The following is a 24,200-nucleotide window of genomic DNA, read 5'->3' as shown; positions in this document are numbered from 1 at the left end:
CTGCGTTTCCTACATTACAACAGTAACTACACTTCATAAAGTACTTCGTTGGCTGTAAAGCGCTTTGGGACATCCTGAGGTAATGAAAGGCGCTATATAAATACAAGTTCTTTCTTTCCTGGTGTTATCACAGGACACGATGAGTTTAATTGTGTCAAAATACGTCCTCCGTGAATTTCTGCTTGCCATAACTTTGGAGGAAGGTTCGGAGAAATGGCGTTTAAGGAATTTCAACCCCATCGCCTCAACTCGCCCAGTGGCTCAACAGATAAATACTCCGTGTGCTGTGGCACTGAGCTTGCCTGAGCAGGAAGAACGATGCCGTATGTCAAACAGACCAATTCTAAGTCTGTAACAGACATGTAAAGAAAGAAAGACTTGCATTTCTATAGCGCCTTTCACGACCACCGGACGTCCCGAAGCACTTTACAACCAATGAAATACTTTTTGAGGTGTGGTCACTGTTGTAATGTAGGAAATGCAGCAGCCAATTTGCACACAGACAACGGAGATAATGACCAAATAATCTGGTTTAGCGATGGTTGATCGAGGGATAAATATTGGGCAGGACCCCGGGGAGCACTCCCCTGCTCTTCTTCAAATTAGTGGCCGTGGGATCTTTTATGTCCAGCAAAGAGAGCAGATGGGGCCTCAGTTTAACATCTCCTCCGAAAGACGGCACCTCTGACAGTGCGGCGCTCCCTCAGCACTGCCCTGGAGTGTCGGCCTAGATTATGTGCTCAAGTCTCTAGAGTGGGACTTGAACCCACAACCTTCTGACTCAGAAGCAAGAGAGTGTGCTGCCCACTGAGCCACGGGGGGTGAAGGAAAAGGCGTATGAAGGGAAATAGGAACAGGACGGGTAAATGTGATTAGGACTATTTGCTCATATGGAGGGTAAATGCCGACATGGACTGGATGGGCCGAATGGCCTCTTTCCGTGGTGTAACTTCGATGTATTGTTTTCTCTCTCAAAACTTCTACTTCCATGATACAGTTAGTAACCAGTTAGTAATTGGCCACTGTTTCAGCGTTGCCCAAGGGCATTGGGAAACTCTTACTTTCCCTGAGTTGTTCAATAGACTCAGGAAATTAGTTGCACTGTGGAATTCCATTCATGTCATTTACCACTTGCATCCTACACGGCTGGGAATTCCTCGGGACCTCAGTTTATTTTTCCCGACTTCTCCTCTTTCAAATCTCGAGTGGGGGGCTACCACATTTAAACTAATTCTCCGGAGGTAATGACAGGGCAGGTCCAGGTGAACTTACTTCGTTTGTTTTATGCTGCAATAGGGGAGAGAGCACTCTGTTAACTATTTCTGTTCAGCAAGGGTAGTAAGGGTTATGGAACCAAGGCGGGTAGATGCAGATGGAGTAAAGATACAGATTAGCCAGGATCTAATTGAATGGTGGAACAGGCTCGAGGGGCTGAATGGCCGCCTTCTTTTGTATGTTCCTAATGCGGGTCTCTTGTCTCAGTGAGCGTGTGATCAGATGCTGTGGAGGTGGTGGATAACTGGGCTACCTGGAGGAACCTGAAACTCAGAAGAGTACATTGACTATACCAGCTTGATCTATCCATTTCCAACCTCGCCATCCCTACAGCCTTTCTGAGTGAGAATGCCAACTGATGCTCGGTTAGGGAGAGAGAGGAACCACCTCGGAACCACCCAAACTTCAAGCTGGCTTGAGGACCGAGATAGACTTACGTCGCATCGCGCTGACAGACTCAGGCATGGAGTCCCTGGGGTGAGAGAGTTGTCCTATGAGGAGAGGTTGAGTAGATTGGGCCTATACTCTGGAGTTTATGAGAGCTGATCTCATTGAATCCTATAAGATTCAGAGGGGGATTGACAGGGTAGATGTGTGAGAGGTTGTTTCCCCTGGCTGGAGATTCTAGAACTAGGGGGCACAGTCTCAGGATAAGGGGTCGGCCATTTAGGACTGAGATGAGGAGAACGTTCTTCACTCAGAGGGTTGTGAATCTTTGGAATTCTCTGCCCCAGAGGGCTGTGAATGCTGAGTCGTTGAGAATATTCAAGGCTGAGATAGATGGACTTTTGGACTCTGGGGGAAACAAGGGATATGGAGATCGGGCGGGAAAGTGGAGTTGAGGTCGATGTCAGCCATGATCTTATTGCATGGCGGAGCAGGCTCGAGGAGCCGTATGGCCGACTCCTGCTCCTAATTCTTGTGTTCTTATGTTCCCCTTACTCCTCAGGCTCCCATATTAACCAATCTACTACTCTCCTTCAGGTCCAATCAGCAGTCTCCTGGTGAACAGGTATGGCAGCCGGCCAGTGGTGCTATTGGGCGGGCTGATGGCGAGCTCGGGCATGATCATCGCTTCATTCTGCAACAGTATCCTGCAGCTTTACTTCTGTATAGGAGTGATTGGGGGTAAGTGCCAAACTATTCCTCGGTTCTTGGCTCTTGAGTCTTTAATTCATAGAATATTAGAAACTTACGGCACAGAAGGAGGTCATTCGGTCCATCATGTCTGTGCTGGCCAAAAAAGAGCTATCCAGCCTAATCCCACTCTCCAGCTCTTGGTCCCTAGCCCTGTCGGTTACGGCACTTCAAGTGAATATCCAAGTACTTTTTAAATGTGATGAGGGTTCCTGCCTCTACCACCCTTTCAGGCAGTGAGTTCCAGACCCCCACCACCCTCTGGGTGAAAAAAGTTCTCCTCAACTCCCCTCTAATCCTTGTTTAATTAATGCAGTAATTGTGTGTGAGTATTAATGTAATAACAGTGAGTATTACTGTAACAATTGCATTGCGTGGTGACATGCTAGGCTTGTTACTGAGAGTCTGCAGGAAGTATCCACGCACCGCTGATGCATAACAAGCCGCCATGTACCAAGCGTGCTGTCACAACTCAAAGCTCCCTTCACCACTGCTGCATCTGATGCTTGCACTGGGGGGTCACTGAATGCCCCCTCGCTGCAGAAACTCCCCCCAAACCGAGAGGTTAGTGTCCTCAGTGACACCATGAGCAACTGGCAGTACCCAGAACACCCTATCCTGTTGGTGGGTGAGAAAGGAGGCCCGTTTGGAGCTCTCCACTCACTCACTGTCTCACTCAGACACACACTTTGCCTGTATTCTGTATTACAATAGTTTCACTCTCATCCCTGGCTCTCTCCAGCATGCTCTCAGCTCGCTCTCCCTACTCTGTATCTCTCTCACTCTCTCCCTCTCTCCCTACTCTGTATCTCTCTCACTCTCTCCCCCTCTCCCTTCTCTCTATCCCTCACTCTCTCCCCCTCTCCCTACTCTCTATCTCTCTCACTCTCTCCCTCTCTCCCTACTCTCTATCTCTCTCACTCTCTCCCTCTCTCCCTACTCACTATCTCTCTCACTCTCTCCCTCTCTCCCTACTCACTATCTCTCTCACTCTCTCCCTCTCTCCCTACTCACTATCTCTCTCACTCTCTCCCCCTCTCCCTACTCTCTATCTCCCTCACTCTCTCCCCCTCTCCCTACTCTCTATCTCTCTCACTCTCTCCCCCTCTCCCTTCTCTCTATCTCTCTCACTCTCTCCCCCTCTCCCTTCTCTCTATCTCTCTCACTCTCTCCCCCTCTCCCTTCTCTCTATCTCTCTCACTCTCTCCCCCTCTCCCTACTCTCTATCTCCCTCACTCTCTCCCCCTCTCCCTACTCTCTATCTCTCTCACTCTCTCCCCCTCTCCCTACTCTCTATCTCTCTCACTCTCTCCCCCTCTCCCTACTCACTATCTCTCTCACTCTCTCCCCCTCCCCCTACTCTCTATCTCTCTCACTCTCTTCCCCTCTCCCTTCTCTCTATCCCTCACTCTCTCCCCTCTCCCTACTCTCTATCTCTCTCACTCTCTCCCCCTCCCCCTACTCTCTATCTCTCTCACTCTCTCCCCCTCTCCCTACTCTCTATCTCTCTCACTCTCTCCCCCTCTCCCTTCTCTCTATCCCTCACTCTCTCCCCCTCTCCCTACTCTGTATCTCTCTCACTCTCTCCCCCTCCCCCTACTCTCTATCTCTCTCACTCTCTCCCCCTCTCCCTACTCTCTATCTCTCTCACTCTCTCCCCCTCTCCCTACTCTCTATCTCTCTCACTCTCTCCCCCTCTCCCTACTCTCTATCTCTCTCACTCTCTCCCCCTCTCCCTTCTCTCTATCCCTCACTCTCTCCCCCTCCCCCTACTCTCTATCTCTCTCACTCTCTCCCCCTCCCCCTACTCTCTATCTCTCTCACTCTCTCCCCCTGTCCCTACTCTCTATCTCTCACTCTCTCCCCCTCTCCCTACTCTCTATCTCTCTCACTCTCCCCCCGCTCTGCCGACTCTGTAACTCTCACTCTCTGCTTTCTCTCTCTCTGTCTGATTTTGACCACTGTAATAACGCATTCGGTGGGTCCAAGTCACACATTTGGACCCAGTGAAATGCATGTGACGTTCCCTGGCTTATAGCCCTGCTTGGGGCACTAACTTCGCCGGGGTCCCCAGAAAAATTGGCGCCCCCGCGCCGGAAATTGGTCGGTTGCGCCCCAAAGGGAAGCGGGGCGCTACTGGAGGCGCCCCGCCTCCCTCTTGGGGCGCTGTGAGTGAATATCGTGGCGCTACGTGCCGCAGCGCCACACGCTGCGGCACGTCGCGCTGCGGTATTGCAGGCCTTCCTCCCCTTCTTAAAGGGGAGGGGCCTTGTGCAGCGCGATCTGGGGCCCAGCTGGGCCCCCAAGGATGAGGAGTGCAGGCAAAAGAGCCCGGCACCAAAGAGAAGTGCCGGGCTCTCGGAGCGCAGCCGGCACTCCGCGGTGGAGGGGGGTTCAGGAGGCCGGGGGCGGGGGCGCAGGCAGGTGCTGGCAGGCGGCCAGCAACAAAAATAGCCGCCCCGCACCTCGCCTTTAATTTGCGCCTTCCCGGCCGCAGGTAGGCCCCCCTGAACCGGTCGGACATTGCGTCCGGGAGTAATCAGGGGGCGCTCCCGAAGATCACGGCCGGGGCGTGAGCGGGGCGCTCCGCACGCCGATGACGTCATTGCCAGCGGCGCAGCGCTAACGGTTAGCGCCACCACTAACCTCCCGTTGAATTTGGCGGGAGGCGTGGGCAGTGCCGCACCCGGGCGCTAGTTGGTTCGCGCCCCACTTAGCGCCCCCTTAAGGCGCTAACGGGTGGCGCAACCAACTGAATTTTTCCCCCCTTGAGTTACAGTGGCCTCAGCAGGTGGACAATGTCCAGATCTCACGATGCTTTCCTTACACAGGAGCCGAAGCCTCAACAACTCTTTATCGTCATCAAATCTGAGCAGCATTGTTGTAAAATAAAATATTTAATTAATTTCCCTTTAAACGCTTGCTGTTTTCTTGCCTCTGAGTCAGAAAGTTGTGGGTTCGAGTCCCACTCCAGAGACTTGAGCACCAAATCTAGGCTGACACTCCTAGTGCAGTGCTGAGGAAGTGCTGCACTGTCGGAGGTGCCGTCTTTCGGATGAGACATTAAACCGAGGCCCTGTCTGCTCTCTCAGGTGGATGTAAAAGATCCCACGGCAACTATTTCAAAGAAGCCATGATGTGGAGATGCCGGTGTTGGACTGGGGTGGACAAATGTAAGAAGTCACACAACACCAGGTTATAGTCCAACAGCTTTATTTGAAATCACAAGCTTTCGGAGCGCTGCTCCTTCATCAGGTGAAGTGAAGAGTTGCATATAAGCACAGCATATATAGTCAGAGAGTACTGCCAGATGATTACAGGTAATCTTTCTAACTGCCCTTTATCACACCTCGGCAGAGAGATAATCACAGCAATCCCAGGTGTGAATGGTGTCCGAACAGGTCAGTCAGGAAAACATTACATCAAAGAACAATGAGGTGGGGTCACAAGGGGTCAAATGTTGCAGATGCTGGGGTCTGTATGAAAAGCAAAAAACAAACAAAAAACTATTTTTTTGCTGGAAATCACAGCAGGTCCGGCCGCATCTGTGTAGAGAGAACAAGCCAACGACGATTCGAGTCTGGATGACTCTACGTCAGGTGGGGTTACATGTAGCGTGACATGAAACCAAGATCCCGGTTGAGGCATACGCATGAGTGCGGAACTTGGCTATCAGTTTCTGCTCGACGATTTTGCGTTGTCGTGTGTCTCGAAGGCCGCCTTGGAGAATGGAGAACATTCTCCAAGGTGGCCTTCGAGACACACGACAACGCAAAATCGTCGAGCAGAAACTGATAGCCAAGTTCCGCACTCATGAGGACGGCCTCAACCGGGATCTTGGGTTCATATCACGTTACATGTAACCCCACCTGACGTAGAGTCATCCAGACTCGAATCGTCGTTGGCTTGTTCTCTCTACACAGATGCGGCCGGATCTGCTGTGATTTCCAGCAAAAAAATAGTATATTGTTTGTTTTCTGTTTTTCATACAGACCCCAGCATCTGCAACATTTGACCCCTTGTGGCCCCACCTCATTGTTCTTTGATGTAATGTTTTCCTGGCTGATCTGTTCGGACACCATTCACACCTGGGATGGCTGTGATTATCTCTCTGCCGAGGTGTGATAAAGGGCAGTTAGAAAGATTACCTGTAATCATCTGGCAGTACTCTCTGACTATATATGCTGTGCTTATATGCAACTCTTCACTTCACCTGACGAAGGAGCAGCGCACCAAAAGCTTGTGATTTCAAATAAAGCTGTTGGACTATAACCTGGTGTTGTGTGACTTCTTACATTTATTTCAAAGAAGAGCAGGAGAGTTCTCCCTGGTGTCCTGGGTCAATATTTATCCCTCAACCAACATCACTAAAACAGATTATCTGGTCATTATCACATTGCTGTTTGTGGGAGCTTGCTGTGCGCAAATTGGCTGCCACGTTTCCTACATTACAACAGTGGCTACACTTCAAAAAGTACTTCAGTGGCTGTAAGGCGCCTTGGGACGTCCTGAGGTTGTGAAGGTGCTGCAGAAAGACAAGTCTTTGGGGGGAAATTTGGGTCGCGCCCCCTTTGGGGCGCTAACTTCACCGGGGCGCTACTTTTAGCGGCCCGAAAAAATTAGCGCCCCCGCGGCTGAAATTAACCGGTAGCGCCCCAAAAGGGAGGCGAGTGAATATCGCCATGCGCTGCGGCACGTCACGCCGCGGTACTGCAGGCCTTCCTCCCCTTCTTAAAGGGGAGGGGCCTAGCGCAGCGCGACCCGGGGCCCAGCTGGGTCACCAGGGATCGGGAGTGCTGGCAAAAGAGCCCGGCACTCGAGGAGTGCAGCCGGCACTCCGCGGGGGGGGGGGGCTGCTCAGGAGGCCGGGGACATCAACGGGGGCAGGTGCTGGCAGGCGGCCAGCAACAAAAATGGTCGCCCGGCACCTCCCCTTTAATTTGCGCTGCCCCGGCCGCAGGTAGGCCTCCCACCCCCCGACCCCGGTGGACATAGCGTCCGGTGGTAAGTCAGGGGGCGCTACTGAAGATCGCAGCCGGGGCGCTGCGCGCGGTGATGACGTCATCGCTGGCGGCGCAGCACCGCGGGGCGCTAACGGTTACCGGCGCTGCTAACCTCCCGTTGAATTTCGCGGGAGGCGTTGGTGGCGCCGCACCTGGGTGCTAGTTGCATTGCACCCCGTTAGCGCCCTCTTAGGGCATTAACGGGAGACGCAAAGCAACCAAATTTTTAGGCCTTTCTTTCTTATTACAAATTCCACTCCCAGCAGCTTTCTTTCTTGAAAGTTGGGCTCTGTCATGAACGGTTTACAAGCCTGTCTGAGTGAGAGAGAGCTTCATACTCACTCCAGCCACTCCATGCGGGGGCAGAACTCACCTAAATAAATTCCAGACGCTGGGTGAGCTCTGCGGAGTTTGTCTGCGGTCTTTCAGTGCCGACACCACTTCTTTAATCGGCTCTGGGTGCAGAGTTGACCCGAGTTCCGGGAGCAGCGACCTGATGCATATCAGAACAATGAAAGACAAAGAGAAAGACTCGCATTTATACATCCACCTGAGAGCTAACTTTTAAAAATGAGTGTGGAGTTACTTAAGAACATAAGAATTAGGCGCAGGAGTCGGCCATTCGGCCCCTCGAGCCTGCTCCGCCATTCAATGAGATCATGGCTGATCTTTGACCTCAACTCCACTTTCCCGCCTGATCCCCATATCCCTCGATTCCCCTAGAGTCCAAAAATCTATCGATCTCTGTCGTGAATATACTCCAGTGTACGAATAAAAAACAGGTGTCAAGAAGTTAGGGGAGTAGATTGAAATGATGGTTAAAGAGTTTCTCTACAGTAAATATTTGAGAGGCGCGGAGACAGATAAGAACATAAGAAATAGGAGCAGGAGGAGGCCATTCGACCCCTCAATGAGATCATGGCTGATCTTCGACCTCAACTCCACTTTCCTGCCCGATCCCCACATCCCTTGATTCTCTTAAACCCAAAAATCTATCGATCTCTGTCTTGAATATACCCAATGACTGAGCCTCCACAGCCCTCTGGGGGAGAGAATTCCAAAGATTCACCACCCTCTGAGTGAAGAGATTCCCTCCTCATCTCAGTCCTAAATGGCCGACCCCTTATCCAGAGACTGTGCCCCCTAGTTCTAGATTTGCTAAGTGGCGTAACGATTGTTTTTTAAAAATTTGTATACAGGTCTCGGACTCGCCTTCAACTTGCAGCCAGCATTGACCATGATCGGCAAATACTTCTACAAGAAGCGGCCATTGGCTAACGGGCTAGCAATGGCCGGGAGCCCGGTGATCCTCAGCACGCTGGCTCCTCTCAACCAATACCTCTTTGATCATTACTCGTGGCGAGGGGGCTTCCTGATCCTGGGGGGAATCCTGCTCAACTGCTGTGTGGCCGGGGCTCTCATGCGCCCCATCGGCCCTCAGCCGACCAGTTCGCCCAAACCGCAGGAGGACGGCCAGCTTGAGGCCGGGGCGAACTCCAACCTTCTGACCAGTGAGCCGAAAGCAAAGCTCAGCATCTTCCAGATCATCAGCAAGCACCTGGACCTGTCGCTCTTCAGACACAGGGGCTTCCTGATCTACCTGTCTGGCAACGTCATCATGTTCTTCGGCCTGTTTGCGCCCCTGGTGTTCTTGTCCTCCTATGCCAAGAACATGCACATCGATGAGTATAAAGCAGCCTTCCTCCTCTCCATCCTGGCCTTCGTGGACATGTTTGCCCGGCCTTCCATGGGACTCCTGGCCAACACCAAGTGGGTGAGGCCCAAGATCCAGTACTTTTTATCCTTCTCCGTCCTGTACAACGGCATCTGCCACATCATGATGCCCCTGGCGACCGACTATGTTGGCCTGGTGGTTTACGCCATCTTCTTTGGGTTTGCCTTTGGCATGCTGAGCTCCGTCCTGTTTGAGACCCTGATGGATATGGTGGGGGCACAGAGGTTCTCCAGCGCAGTGGGGCTGGTGACCATAGTGGAGTGTTGCCCCGTGTTACTGGGGCCTCCGCTCCTAGGTAAGATGGGCTGCGTGTGGTGTGGCGGGGAGAGCGTGGGGCTGGAGGGAAGGGGAGGGTGTTGGGAGGTCGAATCATGCAGCACAGAAGGAGGCCGTTCGGCCCATCCTGCCTCTTTGAAAGATTCTCTCCCATTTGTCCCACTCCCCCTGCTCTTTCCCCAAAGCCCTGCCAATTTCTCCTTTTCAAGAATTTATCCAATTCGCTTTTGAAAGTTACTATTGAATCTGCTTCCACCGCCCTTTCAGGCAGCGCATTCCAGATCACAACAACTCGCTGCGTAAAAAATATTCTCCTCATTTTGCCCCTGGATTTTTTGCCAATTATCTTCAATCTGTGTCCTCTGGTTACCGACCCTCCTGCCAGTGGAAACAGTTTCTCCTTATTTACTCTATCAAAACCCTTCATGATTTTGAGCACCTTAACCATCTCTACTCAAAGGAGAACAACCCCAGCTTCCCCAGTCTCTCCATGTAACTGATGATACTTCGGAAAAGAACAAACGGAACCAATTCTCCAGCAGCCGAGGCAGTATCGGAGAACAGGGTCAATCGGACAGCTAATTTATAATTAGACCAAAATGTTGGGGGAGGGGGCGAGGTGAGGGTGCTGGAGAGAGGGGAGTGAGCACAGTGAGGGGGCTGGGGACAGGAGTGTCTACAGTGAGGGGGCTGGAGAGAGGGGAGTGTCTACAGTGAGGGGGCTGGGGAGAAGAGTGAGCACAGTGAGGGGCTGGGGAGAAGAGTGACTACAGTGAGGGGGCTGGGGAGAGGGGAGTGACCACAGTGAGGGGGCTGGGGAGAGGGGAGTGACCACAGTGAGGGGGCTGGAGAGAGGGGAGTGACCACAGTGAGGGGGCTGGGGAGAGGGGAGTGACCACAGTGAGGGGGCTGGAGAGAGGGGAGTGACCACAGTGAGGGGGCTGGGGAGAGGGGAGTGAGCACCGTGAGGGGGCTGGGGAGAGGGGAGTGACCACAGTGAGGGGGCAGGGGAGAGGGGAGTGAGCACAGTGAGGGGGCTGGGGAGAGGGGAGTGACCACAGTGAGGGGCTGAGGAGAGGGGAGTGACCACAGTGAGAGGGCTGGGGAGAGGGGAGTGACTACAGTGAGGGGGCTGGGGAGAGGGGAGTGACCACAGTGAGGGGGCTGGAGAGAGGGGAGTGACCACAGTGAGGGGGCTGGGGAGAGGGGAGTGACCACAGTGAGGGGGCTGGGGAGAGGGGAGTGAGCACAGTGAGGGGCCTGGGGAGAGGGGAGTGACCACAGTGAGGGGGCTGGGGAGAGGGGAGTGACTACAGTGAGGGGGCTGGGGAGAGGGGAGTGAGCACAGTGGGGGGGCTGGAGAGCGGGGAGTGACCACAGTGAGGGGGCTGGGGAGAGGGGAGTGAGCACAGTGAGGGGCAGGGGAGAGGGGAGTGACCACAGTGAGGGGGCTGGGGAGAGGGGAGTGACCACAGTGAGGGGCTGAGGAGAGGGGAGTGACCACAGTGAGAGGGCTGGGGAGAGGGGAGTGACTACAGTGAGGGGGCTGGGGAGAGGGGAGTGACCACAGTGAGGGGGCTGGAGAGAGGGGAGTGACCACAGTGAGGGGGCTGGGGAGAGGGGAGTGACCACAGTGAGGGGGCTGGGGAGAGGGGAGTGAGCACAGTGAGGGGGCTGGGGAGAGGGGAGTGACCACAGTGCGGGGCCTGGGGAGAGGGGAGTGACCACAGTGAGGGGGCTGGGGAGAGGGGAGTGACTACAGTGAGGGGGCTGGGGAGAGGGGAGTGAGCACAGTGGGGGGGCTGGAGAGCGGGGAGTGACCACAGTGAGGGGGCTGGGGAGAGGGGAGTGAGCACAGTGAGCGGGCTGGGGAGAGGGGAGTGAGCACAGTGAGGGGGCTGGGGAGAGGGGAGTGAGCACAGTGAGGGGGCTGGGGAGAGGGGAGTGACTACAGTGAGGGGGCTGGGGAGAGTGGAGTGACTACAGTGAGGGGGCTGGGGAGAGGGGAGTGACCACAGTGAGGGGCCTGAGGAGAGGGGAGTGAGCACAGTGAGGGGGCGGGAGAGGGGAGTGACCACAGTGAGGGGGCTGGGGAGAGGGGAGTTACTACAGTGAGGGGCCTGGTGAGAGGGGAGTGACCACAGTGAGTGGGCTGCGGAGAGGGGAGTGAGCACAGTCAGGGGGCTGGGGAGGGGGGAGTGACCACAGTGAGGGGGCTGAGGAGAGGGGAGTGACCACAGTGAGGGGGCTGGGGAGAGGGGAGTGACTACAGTGAGGGGGCTGGGGAGAGGGGAGTGAGCACAGTGGGGGGGCTGGAGAGCGGGGAGTGACCACAGTGAGGGGGCTGGGGAGAGGGGAGTGACTACAGTGAGGGGGCTGGGGAGAGGGGAGTGAGCACAGTGGGGGGGCTGGAGAGCGGGGAGTGACCACAGTGAGGGGGCTGGGGAGAGGGGAGTGACCACAGTGAGGGGGCTGTGGAGAGGGGAGTGACTAAAGTGAGGGGGCTGGGGAGAGGGGAGTGAGCACAGTGAGGGGGCTGGGGACAGGGAGTGACTGCAGTGAGGGGGCTGGGGAGAGGGAGTGACTAAAGTGAGGGGGCTGGGGAGAGGGGAGTGAGCACAGTGAGGGGGCTGGGGAGAGGGGAGTAACCACAGTGAGAGGGCTGGAGAGAGGGGAGTGACCACAGTGAGGGGCCTGGGGAGAGGGGAGTGACCACAGTGAGGGGGCTGGGGAGAGGGGAGTGACCACAGTGAGGGGGCTGGAGAGAGGGGAGTGTCTACAGTGAGGGGGTGGGGAGAGGAGTGACTACAGGGAGGGGGCTGGGGAGAGGGGAGTGAGCACAGTGAGGGGGCTGGAGAGAGGGGAGTGACCACAGTGAGGGGGCTGGGGAGAGGGGAGTGACCACAGTGAGGGGGCTGGAGAGAGGGGAGTGACCACAGTGAGGGGGCTGGAGAGAGGGGAGTGACCACAGTGAGGGGGCTGGGGAGAGGGGAGTGAGTACAGTGAGGGGGCTGGGGAGAGGGGAGTGAGCACAGTGGGGGGGCTGGAGAGCGGGGAGTGACCACAGTGAGGGGGCTGGGGAGAGGGGAGTGAGCACAGTGAGGGGGCTGAGGAGAGGGGAGTGACCACAGTGAGCGGGCTGGGGAGAGGGGAGTGACTACAGTGAGGGGGCTGGGGAGAGGGGAGTGAGCACAGTGGGGGGGCTGGAGAGCGGGGAGTGACCACAGTGAGGGGGCTGGGGAGAGGGGAGTGAGCACAGTGAGGGGGCTGGGGAGAGGGGAGTGAGCACAGTGAGGGGGCTGGGGAGAGGGGAGTGACTACATTGAGGGGGCTGAGGAGAGGGGAGTGACTACAGTGAGGGGGCGGGGGAGAGGGGAGTGACTACAGTGAGTGGGCTGGAGAGCGGGAGTGACCAAAGTGAGGGGGCTGGGGAGAGGGGAGTGACCACAGTGAGGGTGCTCGGGAGAGGAGAGTGACTACAGTGAGGGGGCGGGGGAGGGGAGTGACTGCAGTGGGGGGGCTGGGGAGAGGGGAGTGACTTCAGTGAGGGGGCAGGGGAGAGGGGAGTGACTACAGTGAGGGGGCTGGGGAGAGGGGAGTGAGCACAGTGAGGGGGCTGGGGAGAGGGGAGTGACCACAGTGAGGGGGCTGGGGAGAGGGGAGTGACTACAGTGAGGGGGCTGGGGAGAGGGGAGTGAGCACAGTGGGGGGGCTGGAGAGCGGGGAGTGACCACAGTGAGGGGGCTGGGGAGAGGGGAGTGACCACAGTGAGGGGGCTGGGGAGAGGGGAGTGACTAAAGTGAGGGGGCTGGGGAGAGGGGAGTGAGCACAGTGAGGGGGCTGGGGACAGGGAGTGACTGCAGTGAGGGGGCTGGGGAGAGGGAGTGACTAAAGTGAGGGGGCTGGGGAGAGGGGAGTGAGCACGGTGAGGGGGCTGGGGAGAGGGGAGTAACCACAGTGAGAGGGCTGGAGAGAGGGGAGTGACCACAGTGAGGGGCCTGGGGAGAGGGGAGTGACCACTGTGAGGGGGCTGGGGAGAGGGGAGTGACCACAGTGAGGGGGCTGGAGAGAGGGGAGTGTCTACAGTGAGGGGGCTGGGGAGAGGGGAGTGACCACAGTGAGGGGGCTGGAGAGAGGGGAGTGACCACAGTGAGGGGCCTGGGGAGAGGGGAGTGACCACAGTGAGGGGGCTGGAGAGAGGGGAGTGACCACAGTGAGGGGGCTGGGGAGAGGGGAGTGACCACAGTGGGGGGGCTGGAGAGCGGGGAGTGACCACAGTGAGGGGGCTGGGGAGAGGGGAGTGACTACAGTGAGGGGGCTGGGGAGAGGGGAGTGAGCACAGTGAGGGGGCTGGAGAGCGGGGAGTGACCACAGTGAGGGGGCTGGGGAGAGGGGAGTGAGCACAGTGAGGGGGCTGAGGAGAGGGGAGTGACCACAGTGAGCGGGCTGGGGAGAGGGGAGTGACTACAGTGAGGGGGCTGGGGAGAGGGGAGTGAGCACAGTGGGGGGGCTGGAGAGAGGGGAGTGACCACAGTGAGGGGGCTGGGGAGAGGGGAGTGAGCACAGTGAGGGGGCTGGGGAGAGGGGAGTGAGCACAGTGAGGGGGCTGGGGAGAGGGGAGTGACTACAATGAGGGGGCTGGGGAGAGGGGAGTGACTACAGTGAGGGGGCTGAGGAGAGGGGAGTGACTACAGTGAGGGTGCGGGGGAGAGGGGAGTGACTACAGTGAGTGGGCTGGAGAGCGGGAGTGACCAAAGTGAGGGGGCTGGGGAGAGGGGAGTGACCACAGTGAGGGGGCTGGGGAGAGGGGAGTGACTACAGTGAGGGGGCGGGGGAGGGGAGTGACTGCAGTGGGGGTGCTGGGGAGAGGGGAGTGACTTCAGTGAGGGGGCGGGGGAGAGGGGAGTGACCACAGTGAGGGGAGTGAGCACAGTGAGGGGGCTGGGGAGAGGGGAGTGACCACAGTGAGGGGGCTGGGGAGAGGGGAGTGACCACAGTGAGGGGGCTGGGGAGAGGGGAGTGACCACAGTGAGGGGGCTGGGGAGAGGGGAGTGACCACAGTGAGGAGGCTGGAGAGAGGGGAGTGACCACAGTGAGGGGGCTGGGGAGAGGGGAGTGAGTACGAGACTTGGTAGCGGAGTGTACGGAAGAGACTTTATTGATATGCAGTAATAGTTGATCAGAACTGCATACAGAGAGTGAGTTTTTCGGTTTCTGTATCTTTCAAGTACACTCTGACCAACTGTTGAAACCATGCTCCTTTACACACCATACACTGACTATAATAAAGGAAAATGTCATAGATAAGCCTGTATGATGGAACAAAAGAAACTGCTGGAAACACTCAGCAGGTCAGGCAGCATCCGTGGAGAGATAACAGAGTTAACGTTTCAGGGCGGTGACCCTTCGTCAGAACAGGAAAAAGTTAGAGATGTAACAGGTTTTAAGCAGGGGCAGAGACAGGTAAAGAGGGGAGGAGAGAAGAAAACAAAAGGGACGGTCTGTGATAGGGTGGACGGTAGGAGAGATTAAATGTCGCAAATGGGGATGGCAGAATCATCAACAGCTGCCGTCTGAAAAAATGGGGGCCGAGGTTATGATCTGAAAATGTTGAACTCAATGTTGAGTCCAGAAGGCTGTAAAGTGTCTAATCGAAAGATGAGGTGCTGTTCCTCGAGCTTACGTTGAGCTTCATTTGAACAGTGCTTTCCCAAATCCTTTGAAAACATAGTACAGGAAACTCTCGTTTAAACGACACCTAAATATCCGGAATTCTCTATTAACCAACAAAATTCTCACTCCGAAAACAACACCTCAATAACCGGAAATGTTGCCGAGTCCGAGTCTCCCGCGGTGGCCGAGTTAGTCAGTGGGGGTAGTTCTCCAAACTGCCACTACTCGGCTTCTTGGCGCTGTCGGAAGTCCGAACACCTCAATAACAGGAGTCTGACTCTCCCGCGCTGCCGGTAGTCTCTTCTGATCCGCCAATTGCTGTATTCTGCACATTTCTTGATTTTTTTTGTTTTTGTTTGTTAAAAATAGCCTCGGTAGATAACCCTCTCCGTCATCCGGAATTTTTAATCAACGGGCAACACGCCGGTCCCGTCGGTGCCGGATACCAAAGAGTTTCCTGTATCTGTGTAAAAAGTTGTTGACCTCAGAACTACTCCCCCTACACGAGACTTCCTGATGTCCTAGCATCCTCGAAGTAAACGCTTCACCAACTGCGATCTGTAGCTAATGGATCCCTGCTACCCATGTCTATCACTCTAAACCCAAACATAGAAACATAGACCCCTAGAAGATAGGAGCAGGAGTAGGCCATTCGGCCCCTCGAGCCTGCTCCGCCATTCAATGAGATCATGGCTGATCATCCAAACTCAGTACCCTGTTCCTGCCTTCTCCCCATATCCCTTGATCCCTTTAGCCTTAAGAAATATATCTAACTCTTTCTTGAATATATTTAATGAATTGGCCTCCACCGCCTTCTGTGGTAGAGAATTCCACAGGTTCACCACTCTCTGGGTGAAGAAATTCCTCCTCATCTCTGTCCTAAATGGCTTACCCCTTATCCTTAGACTGTGACCCCTGGTTCTGGACTCCCCCGCCATCGGGAACATCCTTCCTGCATCTAGTCTGTCTAGTCCTGTTAGAATTTTATAAGTTTCAATGAGATCCCCTCTCATTCTTCTAAACGCCAGCGAATATAAGCCCAATCGACCCAATCTCTCCTCATACGTCATTCCTGCCATCCCAGGTATCAGTCTGGTGAATCTTCGCTGCACTCCCTCCATGGCAAGAACATCCTTCCTCAGATAAGGCGACCAAAACTGCACACAATACTCAAGGTGTGGTCTCACCAAGGCCCTGTACAACTGCAGCAAGACATCCTTGCTCCTGTACTCGAATCCTCTTGCTATGAAGGCCAGCATGCCATTTGCCTTCTTAACCTCCTGCTGCACCTGCATGCTTACCTTCAGTGACTGGTGCACAAGGACACCCAGGTCTCATTGCACTTCCCCTTCTCCCAATCTATTGCCGTTCAGATAATAATCTGCCTTCCTGTTTTTGCCACCAAAGTGGATAACCTCGCATTTATCCACATTATACTGCATCTGCCATGCATCCGCCCAATCACCCAACCTGTCCAAATCATACTGGAGTTTCTTGGCGTCCTCCTCACAGCACACACGCCCACCCAGCTTTGTGACATCTGCAAACTTGGAGATATTACATCTAGTTCCCTCGTCTAGATCATTAATATATATTGTGAATAGCTGGGGTCCTAGGACCGATCCCTGCGGTACCCCACTAGTCACTGCCTGCCACGCGGAAACAGACCTGTTTATTCCAACTCTTTGCTTTCTGTCTGCCAACCAGTTCTCTATCCAAGTCAATACCTTGCCCCCAATCCCATGTGCCTTAACTTTGCACACTAATCTCTTATGCCTTTTGAAAGCCTTTTGAAAGTCCAAATACACCACATCCACTGGTTCTCTCTTATCTATTCTACCAGTTACATATTCAAAAAATTCCAGTAGATTAGTCAAGCATGATTTACCTTTTGTAAATCCATGTTGACTTTGTCCGATCCTGTCACTGTTTTCCAAGTGTTCTGCTATTACATTTTTTATAATGGACTCTAGCATTTTCCCCACTACCGATGTCAGGCTTACCGGTCTATAATTCCCCTTTTCTCTCTACCACCTTTTTTGAATAGTGGGGTTACATTAGCTACCCTCCAATCCATGGGAACTGTTCCAGAGTCTATAGAATTTTGGAAGATGACCAGCAATGCATCTACTATCTCTAGGGCCACTTCCTTAAGTACCCTAGGATGTAGATTATCAGGCCCTGGGGATTTATTGGCCTTCAATCCCGTCAATTTCCCTAACACCATTTCCCTACAAATACTGATTTCATTCAGTTCCTCCCTCTCACTAGACCCTACGTTCCCCGACATCTCTGGGAGGTTATTTGTGTCCTCCTTTGTGAAGACAGAACCAAAGTATGTATTTAATTGGCCAGCCATTTCTTTGTTCCCCATTATAAATTCCCCTGATTCTGACTGCAGGGAGTGAGGATACAGTGAGGGGATTGGGGAGAGGGGAGTGACGATAGTGAGGGGATTGGGGAGAGGGGAGTGAGGATACAGTGGGGGGATTGGGGAGAGGGGAGTGATGATACAGTGGGGGGATTGGGGAGAGGGGAGTGAGGATACAGTGAGGGGATTGGGGAGAGGGGAGTGAGGATACAGTGGGGGGATTGGGGAGAGGGGAGTGAGGAAACAGTGAGGGGATTGGGGAGAGGGGAGTGAGGATACAGTGAGGGGATTGGGGAGAGGGGAGTGATGATACAGTGGGGGGATTGGGGAGAGGGGAGTGAGGATACAGTGAGGGGATTGGGGAGAGGGGAGTGAGGACAGTGAGGGGATTGGGGAGAGGGGAGTGACGATAGTGGGGGGATTGGGGAGAGGGGAGTGACGATAGTGGGGGGATTGGGGAGAGTGGAGTGACAATACAGTGAGGGGATTGGGGAGAGGGGAGTGACGATAGTGGGGGGATTGGGGAGAGGGGAGTGAGGATACAGTGAGGGGATTGGGGAGAGGGGAGTGAGGATACAGTGAGGGGATTGGGGAGAGGGGAGTGATGATACAGTGGGGGGATTGGGGAGAGGGGAGTGAGGATACAGTGAGGGGATTGGGGAGAGGGGAGTGAGGACAGTGAGGGGATTGGGGAGAGGGGAGTGACGATAGTGGGGGGATTGGGGAGAGGGGAGTGACGATAGTGGGGGGATTGGGGAGAGTGGAGTGACAATACAGTGAGGGGATTGGGGAGAGGGGAGTGACGATAGTGGGGGGATTGGGGAGAGGGGAGTGAGGATACAGCGGGGGGATTGGGGAGAGGGGAGTGAGGATACAGTGGGGGGATTGGGGAGAGGGGAGTGATGGTAGTGAGGGGATTGGGGAGAGTGGAGTGACAATACAGTGAGGGGATTGGGGAGAGGGGAGTGACGATAGTGGGGGGATTGGGGAGAGGGGAGTGACGATACAGTGAGGGGATTGGGGAGAGGGGAGTGAGGATACAGCGGGGGGATTGGGGAGAGGGGAGTGAGGATACAGTGAGGGGATTGGGGAGAGGGGAGTGATGGTAGTGAGGGGATTGGGGAGAGGGGAGTGACGATAGTGGGGGGATTGGGGAGAGGGGAGTGACGATACAGTGAGGGGATTGGGGAGAGGGGAGTGAGGATACAGTGGGGGGATTGGGGAGAGGGGAGTGAGGATACAGTGGGGGGATTGGGGAGAGGGGAGTGACGATAGTGGGGGGATTGGGGAGAGGGGAGTGATGGTAGTGAGGGGATTGGGGAGAGGGGAGTGAGGATAGTGAGGGGATTGGGGAGAGGGGAGTGACGATACAGTGAGGGGATTGGGGAGAGGGGAGTGAGGATAGTGAGGGGATTGGGGAGAGGGGAGTGAGGATACAGCGGGGGGATTGGGGAGAGGGGAGTGAGGATACAGTGGGGGGATTGGGGAGAGGGGAGTGATGGTAGTGAGGGGATTGGGGAGAGGGGAGTGAGGATAGTGAGGGGATTGGGGAGAGGGGAGTGAGGATACAGCGGGGGGATTGGGGAGAGGGGAGTGAGGATACAGTGAGGGGATTGGGGAGAGGGGAGTGATGGTAGTGAGGGGATTGGGGAGAGGGGAGTGAGGATTGTGAGGGGATTGGGGAGAGGGGAGTGAGGATACAGCGGGGGGATTGGGGAGAGGGGAGTGAGGATACAGTGGGGGGATTGGGGAGAGGGGAGTGATGGTAGTGAGGGGATTGGGGAGAGGGGAGTGAGGATAGTGAGGGGATTGGGGAGAGGGGAGTGAGGATACAGTGAGGGGATTGGGGAGAGGGGAGTGACGATAGTGGGGGAATTGGGGAGAGGGAGTGACCCCACAAATGTCTGACTGGCACTGCCGTTGAGTTGGCGTCGAGTGGGTGATGATCGCTCCGCTGTCTTTGTGTTGCAGGGATGCTGAAGGATGCGTACGACGACTTCCGCTACGTGTACTTCGCCTGCGGAGCGGTTTTGATCGTCGCGAGTATTTACCTGTTCATCGGCAACGCCATAAACTACCGGCTCCTCGAGAAGGAGAGACAAGCAGAAGAGCGGAAATCAAAACAGGAAGCGACAATTGACCTCAACGAGACCAAACCGGACATTTCATCCACGGGCCAAAAAGATCAAGATGGAACTGCAGAGCAGGACACGGATATTTAAGGGTGGAAGGAGATCCAGCGCCCATTTATTTCACACCTTTGATCTTGTTGGGGTTCTCGCCAGTTTTCCACCCTCACGCGTCTGGAGAGATGCAGTGAGAGATTGTTGGAGTGTCGAAGTTGGGGAATATTCATCGTGGGGGCATAATTCACTGTAATCTCTGCGCACCCCCATGCTCCGCTCACCCCCACTTCCCCCTTCCCCTCTCAATCGCTGTGGCCTCCATTCATCCAAGGGTTGCCAACCCTTCTGTCCTGGAGTCTCCAGAAACTAAAGGTTGATCTTCTGGACACAACAGTCAAAAAAAATCACAGGGGCATTAAAGTAATTGTGCATTTTTAAAAAATCATTCTCTTTGCACACTTTTGTGTATTAGCGACGCAAAGATATTGGAGGTGGAGAACAAAGGCTGTTTTGAGCAGGCGAGGCAGGAGGTCGGCGTGGAAACCGCCAGGAATATGTCCAATTGGGAGTTGGCAACAATAATGCGTCCCCTTTGGGAGTGGGGTGTGGTGGGAGGGAGGGTGTGGGGTGAGACAGGCACTCGCCTCAATTTAGGTGCTCACTGTGGGTGGGCTTTAGACCCTCTGGTCAGTCCAGCCTGTCCCACATGTCTCACAGTATGGACAGCCTCCACCACACCCCAAAAACCCCGCCATCTTCTGGCAGATTTAAAAACCCCAAGGCAATTTGGGAGAGGGGGGTGGGGGGGCGGGGGGAGAGCTAATTTGGAAAATTCCTCTGCGACCCCCACCCCCCAGCCCTGCTACAGCTGATCAAAAACTAGCCCAGGAGATTCCTCGGGGCCTGATAATTCTATGCAGCACCTACCTCTTGTACAACGTGATCTTCACCCCAGCTAGCAACAAAGGAATTCAGTGAACGGACATCCACCACAAGCGCCGGTAGCCTGCTCCAGAGCTCCACTCTTCCCCGGGAAAAGAACCACCTCCTGAACATCTAACTTGGGCACTTGTACAACTTAAAATTGTGACCATCCCCCACGGTCCTCCCTCGCACAGGCTCTCTGCATCGCCCCCCTCCACCGGGTCAGAATAGAACCCACCTGCCTCACAGATCAATAATAAAACCTACCTTCCCCACATTATCACTGCTTGTACCTTGTGTCAAGTGAATCTCACCTTCAGGTAGTTGGACCCTGCCAGCTCAGGCTGGTGGTCGCGAGCGAGCAGACTACTGAAAGTTGCAGTTAAAAATGAGAATTGTTTTTCAACCCTGCTTCACGTCAAACCTGTGGGTGAAGCAGAACTCACCCGTTCATTGCTGTCGGGGGGCATGGGGAGGCTGCTGATGAGGCAGAGGTGTTAGGGAGAGGCCCACCTATCCAAAATCCTCTCCAAATAGCCAGGGTCCTGTGCCTTGGACGGGGAACAGAGCGAGAGTCCTGGGCCTTGTACAGGGAACAGAGCGAGAGTCCTGGGCCTTGGACGGGGAACAGAGCGAGAGTCCTGGGCCTTGTACAGGGAACAGAGCGAGAGTCCTGGGCCTTGTACAGGGAACAGAGCGAGAGTCCTGGGCCTTGTACAGGGAACAGAACGAGAGTCCTGGGCCTTATTAATGCTGCAAATCCATTGGCAGGATAGGCGCACCAACGTCAGTGTTCTTGCTCAGGCCAACATCCCCAGCATCGAAGCTTTGACCACGCTCAATCAGCTCCGATGGACGGGTCACATTGTCTGCATGCCCGATACGAGACTTCCAAAACAAGCGATCTACTCGGAGCTCCGGCACGGCAAGAGAGCCCCAGGTGGGCAGAGGAAACGCTTCAAGGACACCCTCAAAGCCTCCTTGAAAAAGTGCAACATCCCCACCGACACCTGGGAATCCCTGGCCCAAGACCGCACAAAGTGGAGGAGAAGCATCCGGGAAGGCGCTGAACACCTCGAGTCTCTTCGCCGGGAGCAAGCGGAAGCCAAGCGCAGGCAGCGCAAGGAGCGCACGTCAACCCAATCACCCCACCCACCCGCCCCTTCAACCACCGTCTGCCCCACCTGTGACAGAGACTGTAGGTCCTGCATTGGACTCATCAGTCACCTGAGAACTCATTTTTAATGTGGAAGCAAATCATTCTCGGTTCCGAGGGACTGCCTAAGAAGAAGAAGATTAACTGGTAGCCCTGAGGGTTAGAGCGAGAATCGCCCACTTAGTCTGACACTGGAGTCACAGAAGAATATTAATGAACCAGTTGGGTTTTTCACAGTTAATTTTCCTGATGCTCCCCCACAGATTGCCAGTTGCTGGAATTCACTCCTTGCTCTGGTGGAATTTGTACTCAACAACCTTAGGATTGCTCGGCTTCTACCAGAACCACAATTTACATAGAATTTACAGCCATTTGGCCCAACTGGTCTATACTGGCTCTTCCCACCCTACCTCATCTCACCCTATCAGCATATCCTTCTAAACCTTTCTCCCTCTTGTGTTTATCTAGCTTCCCCTTAAATGTATCTATACTATTCGCCTCAACCACTCCCTGTGGTAGCGAGTTCCACATTCTCACCACTCTCTGGGTAAAGAAGTTTCCCCTGAATTCCCTGCTGGATTTATTAGTGACTCTCTTATATTTATGTGCCTCTAGTTCTGGTCTCCCCCAGAAGTGGAAACATCTTCTCTACGTCTACCCTATCGAAACCCTTTTATAATTTTAAAGACCTCGGTCAGGTCACCCCTCAGCCTTCTCTTTTCTAGAGAAAAGAGCCCCAGCCTGTTCATCCTTTCATACTAGTTATAATCTCTCAGTTCTGGTATCATCCTAGTAAATCTTTGTTGCACGTTCTCCAGTGCCTCTGTATCCTTTTTATAACATGGAGACCAGAACTGTGTTCAGTGCTCCAAGTGTGGTCTAACCAAAGTTCGATACAAGTTTAACATAACGTCTCTACTTTTCAAATCGATTCCTCTAAAAATTAACCCCAGTGCTTTGTTTGCTTTTTTTAATGGCCTTGTTATTGTGCCCACCATGGGCAGTTTGTGAATTCAGTTTGAACAAAATCTGTAAATGAGTAACAGTGGCCACGAATCTATCGGCTTGTCATAAAAAACCCAACGGGTTCACTAACGTCCCTTTCGGGAAGGAAACCTGCTGTCCTTACCCGGTCTGGGCCTACACGTGACTCCAGTCCCCACACCAACGTGATTAACTCTCAGCAGGCCTCTGAAATGGCCCAGCAAAGCCCCTCTGTTGTATCAAACTATTATCAGCGGTTCAAGAAGATGGCGCCCACCACCACCTTCTCAGGGTAACTGGCGGATGGGCAATAAATGCCGGCCTTGCCAGCAACGCCTACATCCCCGAGAATGAAGTGCAGTGAAATGATTCTAATTCTGAGGAAGGATCTGCTGATCAATGCAATGGTGCCGAGTTTTTTTAACCAGAGATGGTTGTACCTGGAGTTTACCTTCCAGAGGTCACTACGTTCTGTTCTGTTGTGTTCCCTCAGTGTCGCTCCGATGGGATGAAAGCATTTTTCCCTCTCCCCCCACCCCCCTCCGCCTCTCATGTATTGAATCCAAGCAGGCATGAGGGTTTAGGAGGTCGTAGAGATGGGCCTTTGTATTAAGCCATGGACCTCAACTTTCATTTCCAGCAATAACTAACTGATGGACAATCGGCCTCAACCGCTCTGGAGACAGTAGGAGCCCGCAGACTGTCTGGGTGTCCTCACCCCCCGCAGAGCGTCTGTGGAGTCCCTGCTCCCGCAACGTGCGCTGGGAGGGAGTCCAATTGGATGATAAACTGAGGTCCCTTTTGGCTTGGTGCTCCCTAGAACAGCGAAGCTCTCGAGAATCATTGCAGTGACCTGTCCAGTATTCACGCTTATGCCACCAGTGCCCCCCAGTATTTATGCCCTTCCTCCAGTGCCCAGTTGTTTGGACGACCCTCATCCAGTGTCCAGTGCAGTATTTGGTGCAGTGCTCTGGGTGGGCTGATGCTCTCATGAGGGATGTACATTCTCTACCTCATTTTCTCAAAAAAAAAAACAGGATCCACACACTGCCTCGGGAAATGCGGATTCAGTGCTCAGCACCAGTTATTTTGACAAACCCATTGTACTATTTGTCCAACATTTCAGTCTGTGACAATCAAAATGTAAATTTATTTTGTGTTCTCACCTACATGTAACAGAAATTGAATATAAAATTAAGAAATTGATGTCAAATTTGTACAGGATATTGGTTATGTCACAGTTGGAGTACAGTGTGCAGTTCCAGGCACTCTGTTATAGGAAGATTATCGGAGCCATAGAAAGGGGACAGCAAAGATCCACTGGAGTTATACTCGGAAGGAGTGATTGTAGTTATAAAGAAAGACTCAAAAGGTTAAGGCTATTTTCACAGGACCAGAGAGGGTTACGTGGGTCTTAATAAAGGTTTTCAAAGTGACTGAAGATTTTGAGAGGGTAAATAGTAACAGATCGTTTCCACTGGTTGGTGTATCGCTAACGAGGAGACACGGACTGAGGATTTGCAGCAGAAGAACATAGGAA

At 54.2% G+C, this 24,200-nt stretch overlaps 1 protein-coding gene across 3 annotated transcripts in view; it reads left to right on the top strand.

The window, feature by feature from the left end:
* LOC147105007 (monocarboxylate transporter 1-like) overlaps positions 1–23,873 on the top strand; it is a 94,045-nt gene extending 70,172 nt beyond the window's left edge. For all 3 annotated transcript variants that reach the window (XM_086011006.1, XM_086011004.1, XM_086011005.1), the window contains exons 3-5: positions 2,260–2,403; positions 8,615–9,445; positions 19,442–23,873. In XM_086011006.1, the coding sequence (XP_085867132.1) occupies positions 2,260–2,403; positions 8,615–9,445; positions 19,442–19,692 (1,226 nt within the window). In that variant the 3' untranslated portion in view covers positions 19,693–23,873. The remainder of the gene's footprint in view (positions 1–2,259; positions 2,404–8,614; positions 9,446–19,441) is intronic.
* Positions 23,874–24,200: the final 327 nt, after the last annotated feature.

This window comes from Somniosus microcephalus, chromosome 18, assembly GCF_052327205.1.
Source record: "Somniosus microcephalus isolate GS21.2 chromosome 18, FLI_Smic_1.0, whole genome shotgun sequence".
NCBI classification, from domain to species: Eukaryota; Metazoa; Chordata; class Chondrichthyes; order Squaliformes; family Somniosidae; genus Somniosus; species Somniosus microcephalus.
Note: the sequence above shows the minus strand (reverse complement) of the source record. Positions and strands in the feature narration are given on the sequence as shown.